General features: G+C 41.7%; 1 protein-coding gene across 1 annotated transcript; it reads left to right on the forward strand.

The window, feature by feature from the left end:
* The first annotated feature begins 113 nt into the window (after window positions 1-113).
* Window positions 114-5,458, forward strand: gcm2 (glial cells missing transcription factor 2). The gene is made up of 5 exons (XM_062520824.1): window positions 114-527; window positions 862-1,114; window positions 2,113-2,225; window positions 2,815-2,940; window positions 4,021-5,458. Exons 1-5 carry the CDS (start codon window positions 429-431, stop codon window positions 4,912-4,914), a joined length of 1,485 nt encoding a protein of 494 aa, XP_062376808.1. The 5' UTR covers window positions 114-428; the 3' UTR covers window positions 4,915-5,458.
* Window positions 5,459-11,139: the final 5,681 nt, after the last annotated feature.

The following is an 11,139-nucleotide window of genomic DNA, read 5'->3' on the forward strand; positions in this document are numbered from 1 at the left end:
TATATGCGGTTAGGGGAGGTCACGGCTATGGATCAGGTACAGAATACACGGCGCTAGACATCAGCATTTCTGAGGTGAGCGGTAAGCCCAGCCTCCTTCTTTACATATGCCAGCCAGTCCTTACCTGTAGTCATTGCCTGCCGCCCCTCTCCTGACGCGCACCTTCACTCGTTAACGCCAGCGTCCTGGAATTCTGGGCTTACTTTTTGGGATAGGCTACACGAGAGAATTACAGCAGACCTTGTTCTATGAAAATGTGTCGTTTTAGGCTTTGGTAAACACTGAAACATCTTCAAATTAATTTATCCTGTGTGACAAAACGTTTCTCTATGGTACGGGACTTCCATGCCATTCAAAGGTCCGGAATTTACTGTTGGCACGGACACATCTGAAGACGACTTAAAAGTTGAAAACGTTTGTCAGAAACTATGTCAAAGGCGAGTGATCAGTTTGACGGTGGTTCAGACTGTGTTTGCTCTTTTGGAATGAAGTTGACATGGGACATCAACGATCCCAAGCTTCCGCAGGTGAGTTTCACTATACAGTTTACGACTGTGGATGCACATACAAGGACAGTTGCTGCATCCATAGTTTTTTGACATGCTGACCAGGGGTCACGGCTTTCAAAATGTAAAATAATTGAATACTGCTGGGCTGGTGTCATAATGAAATCGAAAACGGTGACTAGCCTACAGTCACCAATGTTTTGCGGTTTCAAAATTGCATTGGTGTAGCCTACCCACGTAGGCTAAACTAAACTGTAGGATTAGTTCGATAGGACACCGAAGCTCGATACGGAAATTGTATTGGTATCTGTCCTTGTGTTATCAGTTACACTATTACTAAAGCCTGTCTCCATAGGACACGAAGCAGTTTGACGCCTTTCAAGAATGGACGGACGGGTATGTTCGTTACATCTACAGTTCCGAGGACAAGAACGCGCAGCGTCACCTAAGCGGATGGGCGATGCGGAACACCAATAATCACAACTGCCAGATTTTAAAGAAGTCCTGTTTGGGAGTCGTAGTGTGCGGCAGGAATTGTACGCTCAGCGATGGAAGCAAATTGCAGCTTAGGCCCGCAATTTGCGATAAAGCAAGACAAAAGCAGCAAAGTAAGTGTGGGCGTCTGTCAGTTGAAACACATATGAAACATCGAATGATGACTTTAGAGTCTATCACTCTTAAGGTTAAGGGTTAAGGCCTCACAAACTTTCTAAACCCTCCGCTGATCAGGGGCCTTAAGACTTCGTCCAGGGTCTGTCAGGCTGTCATTTACATTTTCCACTCGAATTCGTTTTTCTCTCTCTCCCTCCTTTTATTGTGTGTAGGCCTATATGATAGTGTCGCCGACACGTAAATCAAAATCTTCTTCAGAAAAGGAACGGTAATTGGCAGGTCCCTTGTATGAACAAGACAATGTACAGTTATCCTGTAATAACGGATTTGTTGTTCTTGCTGTCTTGTCAACAAATTTTGTTTGAATGGGCAAGGCTTTAGCTTGAGCCAATATACTTTCACATTGGTGGCGATTAGTTTGCCCATGTGGACTAACGATATGTTTATTCAAGAAGTGTAGGCCTACGATTGTTTTCTAATTAGCCTACTAAATAAAAACGACTTAAAATTTGGTTTGAGGCTAGGCTGAGACTTCATTTTAGTTTGACAAAGTTGTGTGTAGAACTGTGTGCTTGTATCAACCTGGCGTGATATAGGCCTATACACTGTTTTAGTATGTTTGCGTAGCATACATTTTACGCAGCAAGGGGAGAAGTAGAAATATAGTCACGCAGAATGGACAAGGTGAAGAGTTTGCTGTTACTAGAGAAGGGTTTTTTAATTAGACTACTACAGAACTCAGTGCACTAATACATAGTGGAAATTGCCCAGGAAACCCCCTGCGTCTTTACAGTAAGGGTTTGGATACGATTGCAGGGCCTAGCCCCACATACATTGATGGGTAAAGAAGTCAGGTGCTAAACATATGTAGCGAGTATAAAAATTATGCTGTCTGTCTACAATGTCTCATCCTGTCTTCTAAAGGGCACCGCCTATAGTGTCTCGCTCTAGCCTGCGTGAACAAGACTAACCCCTCTTGCTTGTTGATTTCCAGAAAAACTTTGTCCGAACTGCAACTCAGCTTTGGAGCTAGTTCCGTGTAGAGGGCACAGTGGCTATCCGGTCACAAACTTCTGGCGGGTGGATGGAAAAGCCATTTTTTTCCAGGTGAGACATGAATGAATAAGAATGTATAAGATAAACTATTTGTATTTTAACCAATTAGAATGTGACATACATGTAATGTAACCAACCAATAAATAACCAGCAATTGTACTACATATATAAATGTTATTTTTTAATTTACAACTAAATCAGACAAAATTAATTTAAGATATACATGCTTAACTTAATTTCATATGTAATACAAAACATTTTGGCATCAGTCATTTAATGTGAACTGTATTATATATTTTTTTCAGTTCTACATACTTAATGTCAATAAACTGAATTACATTCATAATAAATAGTTAAACTGTTACACAGGTAAAAATGAACAGTTTAAATGGGAAACCACCCCACAGTCATTACCTGAATATCCAGACCTAAAAAGATAAAGAAATTCCCTTCCTTTGTGTTTATATTATCCACCGGACATACAATACATACTTTCCCTATGTAAAGCAGGTGTTTTACCTCCGGTCCCGTGAAAACATTCTATTGTACTGTAGAATGTTGCCGATGATAGAATGAGTGTAGGATGGATGTGGCTGGTGTGGGTTTCAGTCCTTAAGTTGTGATTTTTGCTCTGTATCAGGCTAAAGGAGTCCATGATCACCCACGGCCAGAGAGCAAGTCTGAGACAGAGGCGCGCAGAAGCGCAGTCAAGAGGAGGATGTCGTCTCCACACTTCTCTCAGAAACGCAGGCTGGTGGAGTCCGAGGTGAGTGTGGGTCTGCTCACACACACACACACACAGACACGTCTACTAAAGTTTTACAGTTTCTGTACATATCCCATGTTATGCTTGAAATTCCCATGTTTACAGGTTAGTGTATGTCTGCTCGCACACACACACACACACACACACACACACACACACACACACACACATATACTGTGTACACACATAAACAAACACACTCTCACACACACACACACACACACACACGCACACACACACACAAACACACACACACACACAAACACACACAGGTGTATTCAATTGGCACTTTTCAAATACACATTCATAGAGAGGTAGAGAGGGGTTTCAGTAGAGAGAGATTTCAGTTTCTGTATGCATACATAAAAATAATCACACATTCATATACATGCAGACTTCACACAAATAAATTCACACTTTCATAAACCTGCACTACATTCAGATATACTGTATGAACATATATTTTCTTTCCATTTTATACACACTATGTATTATAATTATTTACAGTATGTTCAATGCATTTTTTTTTTTTGCTAAAACACATAGTTCTATGTATGTAGTATTATCAATTCTTAAATTGTATTCCTATTTTCCATGATGCACACAATGCTAATTTACAAAATGGCAGACCTGTCTTTACCCTTTAGACAGGTCAGTTGAAAGAAACACCCAGTATGGTCATCTTTGTTGCTCAGGGTTAAAGTCAGCTATCTAGTGTTGCACTCTGTGCATGAAAAATGTGTTATATAAATAAAATACGTACCTACTTACTATCTCCTTCCACAACCACTTGTCTAGGACTTATAAGAATCTAATCATGTAAGATCTATCTGCTAGTGGAGGCATAATATGCAGATAGATATCCATGTTTATCCAGTTTTTTTAGCCAGATTGTATTAATCATACACATTGCTGGTATACTGATATAACCTTTAATTAACACACATCCAGGTCCCTACAATATAAATGAACCCAGCTTCATAAGGCATGAAGTTAAATTGTGTCTTAATATGAAATCAGACAGATATGTGACCTTCCTAGCTCAGTGTCCTTGACTTGACCTCCTCTATGTGATTCCAGACGGGTCGTTACCATGACATCCCCTTCAGCAACCTGCACCAGCTGCCCTGTGTGGACGCAGACCGCTTCAACCTCCTGGAGCCCAATTTCCCCCTGCAGAGCCAGCACTACCCCCCCTTCCAGAACTCGGAGCCCTACAAGTTTGCCTACGACTCCATGGCCGAGGCCCCCTCCTCCCTGCAGAAGGCAGCTAACCCTCGGCTCTACATGGCACGCCCGCACTACGACTTCCCCATGCCAGGCTACCTGGCCACCCCCAGCTCCTACACTGCCCTCTACAAGGACCCGGCCAGCCCGCCGTCGGAGGCCGACCCTGGCAAGTCCGGCGCCGGCCTCACCGGGTCGACCCACAGCGCCAGCGCCGTGAGCGGTCACGAGCGCGGGTACGACGGCGGCGCCGCTGCCAAGCTGGGCGGCTGGAAGCAGATTCTGGGCAAGGGGGCGTACGGGGATCGTGGCGAGTACGCGCAGCTGCCCAGTGCCAACTCTGCCAACCACCACTACTACAACGGCGAATACCCGTGCCGGTACACAGGGCCTGCACCCGCCACGCCCGCTGCCCTGCAGACCATCATCACCACCACCACCAAGGTCTCCTACCAGCCCTGTCACAAGCCCTCCGTCGTCAAGTATGGCGACAACCTCTACGATGTCAAGGGCATCCCCAACTGCAACGTCCTGCTGGAGGAGACCTCGCCCACCGCCCCTTATTCCGACCTGAAGCTGGCCGAGGACTCGGGCGTCATCAAGTCGGCCCTCTCCTACCAGGAGACGCTGCCCGCCAAAATCGAACGCACGGAAAACTTGGACTCCTTCCGCTACAGCGGATACCCCTCCAACAGCTACCCGGAGAGGGTGAGCCATCCGTTCAGGTACGACGGAGGGGAGTACTGACTTTTGTGAGCGACGGAGCAAAAAAAACTACAAATAGAGGAAGAGACAGAGACAGAGAAAGAGAGAGAGAGAGCGAGAGAGTGAGATATGTGTAGAAACAAAGACTGATGATGTAGCTGAATCAACGAGCCAAAAGAACACTTTGACATGAGGAAGTTTGGTCGTCCTTAAACAGGTCTGTAAATACTTTTTTGTTATTTATGAACAGTGTTGCAGTAATATAGTGGGATGCCATTATTATTAGTCAAAAAGATACATAGAACTCTAGATTGTACTGATGTTAAAAAACAATACAAAAGCAGGTGTTCAATACATTTCTTTAATTTGGAAGTTTAGCTTCTTGAAAGCCAAAGTAACTTGTGTTGGTACAGGAACAAATATTTCAAATTTAAGTGTTTGTAAAAATAAAAACTGAATGACTATATTTTGTGAGGTGTGTATTTGACCAAATTAATTATTTGGAAAGTGAGCAGCTGAGGTGTCTGACTGTACACATTAAACCAAATATATGTGTAATATTAAAATATTCTGTCTGAAATCATGACATACACTTTTTTCCTTTTAATACTACAACACTTGAAACCGAAACAGTGTTAGTCTATCAGTCTTTTCAGATTTGTTTTTGTGACTGCTATTCAATTGCACAGATAGTAAGTGTAAGTAAAGTCCATGGGTCTGGCAAAAAAAGGTGTTGATATTTAAGACCAATAGCCAATCAAATTTGAATTTCTTTGATCGCACAAAGAGAACTTTGAGGAGAATTTGACAAGCTATATATTAAACTGGAATTGTTGGCTATACCTATAAGCATTCAAAACATCTTTAGTATGTGTGCATGATAAGTGCATGGTTCTATTACCCACTTTGGTTAAAGGGGAACATCCAAGGTGTGAGTAAACATATTCGCTCACCCATCTCACTTAGGGGGTTCAGGGGGGAAGAAGGCTAATCTTGGACGATTAATCGTCCGGTTTGTCATCAGGATGCTTTTAATCTGGCTGTTGACGTACAGCTTGACAGGCACATCTGTCCATTCCACTGGCAGGGTGGTTAGAGGCACAAGGAGAAAAAGAGAATGAGAGTGTGAAAGGAGGTCAGAGAGTGTAGTTGGGAGAGAGAGAGAGAGAAAGAAAGAAAGTGAAGGAAAGAGAGAGAGAGATGTCAGTAATACCTGATGCTGACAGTATCTCTCTTCACAACGACTTTGGAGGGGCAGAGGCGCCATTGCCCTCCTAAAGCTGAGTATTCACACCCATGTGTACACACACGTATAAGGTCACACACACAACACAAATACACACACACACACGCACACACACACACACACACACACACACATAATAAACATGCACCTACATGCACGGCAGTGCACACACACAAATACACATACACAGAGGCACACACACACACGTCTACTAAAGTTCTACAGTTACATATCCCATGTTATGCTTGAAATGTCCACGTTTACAGTATAAAAGATTAATTAACATTAACTGATGTACAGCTTAGACATACACTGACACATCTCATCTTATTGTTTATCTTACTTACGCAACTTTCACACAAATATACAGTGCCTATATATATCTACATTGATTGGGACCTTTGGTAAAAATGGGTAAAATGTCTTCTGTCATTTTATCTTAGTTTCACAATGAAATCAATGAGGAGAAATACAGTTTTGAAGAAAATTTATTGAAGAGGGGAAAAATCCTTGTAAAGAGAGACATTTTAACAAAACACAATGTGCCACAAATATTGGCGCAGAATATAGCGGAAACTTATTTATAAAAAAGTCACAGATGTCAAACACACTAATCATTCTTTATTATGGGAAATACAAGAGGTTTTGTCCTCGGTAAATCAGGAAATATGTATAAAAAAACATGCTCTTGACTAAAAATGCTCATCTTTACAGTTAAAACATGAATAAGTCCCAATCAAGTGGAACTGTTACAGTCTTACATAGAAAAGGACCCATATTTGTCTTGCCCCTACGCACACGAGGAGGGTGGTAACGAAGCAAAAAAATCCCTAAGGGTCATTATTACAGAGATACGGACAAAAGTAGCATATTGAGGTCACCAAGTCTAAAACAAACACCAGAAGTGACCTCCATACTAAAAAAGGAAATCGAGCTTTTTGCCAAAAAGCCAAAAAGCATTTTGAGTGGGTTTGATGTACATAGTAGACGGAAACAAGCTCCATGCCTAAGTATAAGTATAGTAGAAACTGAGAGGCTGTGATGGTGTTGAGGTGTTTTTAATCCAAAGGCCCATTCAGTTAAATTTAATTAAATGTAATGATATTTAATTTAATTTAAAGAAGGGTTTACGGTATCATGAACTCCATGTTTACGGTTATTTAAAGGGTTTACGGTATCATGAACTCCATTAAATACAGTATCTGTCCATATTAAATCAAAATCTGGATGGCTCTGCCAAGACACCTAAAAATGGGTAACAATTGACCATTATTGTGTCATCCAGATCAACACAATAAGGGTTTACTGAAGACAAAGTCAAGTTTCTGCCGTGATTATCTCAGTTCCCCGATCTGAACTCCGTTGAAAACCAGTGGGGTGAGCTGAAGAGGAAAATGCACAAGCAATCTGGACAAGCCGGAGATATCACGTGAAGAGGAATGCTCTCAAATCCTCTGATTTGTGTTCTCCCACATTACGAGATGTAGTAGTTTAAGACTACAGAACTTTGCTATTGGCAAGGGGAAGCTTACAAAAAAATGAAATTGTAGGCCAATCATTTTTGTCAAGAATATTTCTTTATGAGGTTTATTTTTTGTTGTACTTAGAATAAACTTGGATTTTTCCTCAACACTTTCAGGGTGAAAATCAGGTAAAAAAGAGAAAGATGAGTTTTATACCTTGTGTACATCATCTTCACCAGGGGTGGTGATTAATGTGCTGGGTGCCCTATACTGTACATGCACACACATTCTCACACACACTACTCGCACACGCACACACACACACACACACACACACACACACACACACACACACACACACACACACACACACACACACACACACACAATACTCGCACACGCACGCACACAATACTCGCACACGCACGCACACACACACACACACTACTCGCACACGCACACACACACACACTACTCGCACACACACACACACACGCACACACACACAGAATGAGTCAGTTGCGGCCCCCAGAGCCACACCAGTGGTCTGAAGACTGACAGCAGATAAATGCCTCGTCTGTCAGACGGCACTGTGATCACAGACGTCTGGTTAGTCATCCGCTCACAGTATGCACAGCCATTCACTCCGGTTCAGATGCAGGTGATGGGTGACACACACACACAAACACACACACACACACACACACACACACGCACGCACACATGCACACACACCAACACACACACGCACACACGCACACACACTCACACACACACACAGACACACACACACACACACACACACACACACGCGCACACACACACAAAACAGGGGCTTAGCCCACCTTAAGGTAGAGTAATGGACATAATTATACAGCAAGTAATCCAAAAACTCCCTCTGAATGCATGGATCACATAGGAAGCTCATGGGGTACTTTCAGGGAGGTTAGCATGAGATTTGGAACCTGTATTTACGGAGAAGTGTGTCAACACGCTCACAGTATTTACACTGTCACTGACAATTAAAAAACAAAGCCATAAAGAAAACTGTACACTGTATTGATCAACCTCAAAATCACTTAGCACTCGTATAGCAAGTGCCTTCATTCAAAACATTCAGATTTTTGAAGACACTGAGATTACTTCCTAAAGAACTGGAATTCTATTTTATGGATAGACCCATACATACGTACATACATACATACATACATATATACTGTATCTAGTTAATTTTGAAATGTATTTTTCTACAGATCACAGAATACATGACCGAAAAATTATTTTGTAACATATTCCAATAGATTACCGTAGGTAAGCATATTCTGAATACATATTCTGAAAACTTTCAATACCTTTTCGAAGACACCGTCAAGAAACCTGAACTAACCTGAACTGACCATGTGGACTGTAAAGGCCTTATTGGCCTACAACAAAACGGATTTTACATTCCCTAGGTAGTTTTTATGTAGATAGATAGAGAGATAGAGAGAGAGAGAGAGAGAGAGAGAGAGAGAGAGAGGAGAGACCTGAAAGACACACTGTACTTAAAATATGAAAATGTTTGAAGTTAGAAAAGCTTCGGCAGTAATGCACGTTAAAATTATTTAAAGCATTTTCTCTTCAGTGATCAGTATAACTGTCACTGCACCTTTAACTGTATTCTGAATTCCACCCATTTAAGTTAAAACCCTATTTCAATACAGTTAATCATATCTTGTATTTTAAATATCTTACATGTTACAATGTATTTTGTTACCTTCCACCACTTTATACATACTGAACATACATACATACAGTACGTACTTTGTACTTGCATTCAAGTATGAATAGCATTTTGTTATTTATTATATTTGTTATTAGTGTTTAACACATTTTATTGATTTTTTACCAATAAAAACACAATTCTGAACAAGTTTAAATCTTGGTTGTAGAAAAGTGAAGGATAAATAATATAACATAATAGTTTATATTTGTTATTTGTTATATTGGATTTGAAAATTGGGTACAATAAATACCACTCTGTGGCTCCAGCATGTCGATCCACCCTCATATGGTGTGCATTTGAGGGTTAGCTACTAACAGGGGTGTTGAGCAATCCCATGTGCACAACAGTACTGTATGTGAACACAAGTTGACTTTATCTCCTTTGTAAACATACGTGGGAAAAATTTAGAAGGAGCCATGGTTGGGAAGGTGCTACACCCATTAATGGTATATATAATTGTATGTATGACACGCTTTTACTTGCTTTCCTCTGTAAACTTAAGTGGGAATGATTTATGAGGAGTCATGGTTGGGATGGAACTACACCCATATCTTTCCCACTAATGTCCCAAGGGCATCTTCGTCCCTCTGCAGTGGAATTGCACGCATAATTAATGATGATCTTGCAACAACGTTAAAAAAAAACAAAAAAACCACACCATTTCCAAAGAGTATAAAACCACAGCTACCACCCACAGCTAAGAGTGAGAGAGTTTGTCAGGCAGACAGACAGACAGTCAGACACTCACACAGATTCACAGACATTTACATGACATTACACTTAGCACACACTTTTCATTGAAAGTGATTTATGGCGATATATCAATACTATTCCCAGAGATTACATTGTCCCCAGAGTAACTTGGTGTTAAGTTCCTTGCTCAAAGTGCCTTGCTTTTCAGGTTATTGCAATGTAGCCCAGCTCCTTAACCACTACACTGCCACCGCCCCCCCACACACACATACAGGCACACACACTCACTTCGGACAGAGAGACAGGGGACGGTGTCATGGGAACAACTCGCCAAAGACATCAAAGGTGTTTGATCAAAGGATCTGAATTGCCCCTCAAAGGAAACCAACACACGGTACAACACAGGTACAGTATGGGTATGATTGGCTTCAAATGTGCAAGACAAGGCTTCAGTATTTTTTCCCTCTCCAAGCTTGCAGGGATGTGCATTCATAGTTCAAATCAATGACTTTTACAACATCTTACCACCTTACCTGATCCACCGTCACATATAAGATTTCTGCTTCTCCCCTCTGCACACACACACACACACACACACACACACACACACACACACACACACACACAGACACACCACACTACACAGACACAGAGAGAGAGAGAGAGAGAGACAAAGAACAAACTATTCAGTTTGTCAGGAGCCAAAAGTACAATGACTATCACTATACTTCTTAACGTAACATAACATAATTTAATAAATGGAAAAACAGAAATTATAGTTATTTACAGTGGAAAATGGCATGGAGGAAACACTGAGAGGTGAATCCCTGTGGTTGTGTGAAGACTGCAAGTTTACTTGCAGACACATGTACACTAAGCACATGGCCTCTCTCATCACTCTCTCAGATGGTGTGGACTTGACCTCTATCCTCACACCTCTCTCTCTCTCACACACACACACACACACACACACACCTCCCCATCCTCCTCCACCCATTGCCATTGTCTTTCCTCTCCCTGTTTCCTTCCCCCCATCTCTCTCTCTCTCTCTTGCTCTCGCTCTCTCTCTCGCTCAACCCAGGCCTGTATTGCTGATATAG

Source organism: Sardina pilchardus, chromosome 19, assembly GCF_963854185.1.
Source record: "Sardina pilchardus chromosome 19, fSarPil1.1, whole genome shotgun sequence".
Classification (NCBI taxonomy): domain Eukaryota; kingdom Metazoa; phylum Chordata; class Actinopteri; order Clupeiformes; family Clupeidae; genus Sardina; species Sardina pilchardus.

What these genes read in the sequence shown, in the direction of transcription:
- gcm2 (XM_062520824.1), top strand. Translation starts at nt 429, where the DNA reads ATGTCAAAGGCGAGTGATCAGTTTGACGGTGGTTCAGACTGTGTTTGC. An exon ending in ACGATCCCAAGCTTCCGCAG is followed by an intron (nt 528 to 861) that starts GTGAGTTTCACT and finishes CTGTCTCCATAG; the next exon opens with GACACGAAGCAGTTTGACGC. An exon ending in AGCAAGACAAAAGCAGCAAA is followed by an intron (nt 1,115 to 2,112) that starts GTAAGTGTGGGC and finishes GTTGATTTCCAG; the next exon opens with AAAAACTTTGTCCGAACTGC.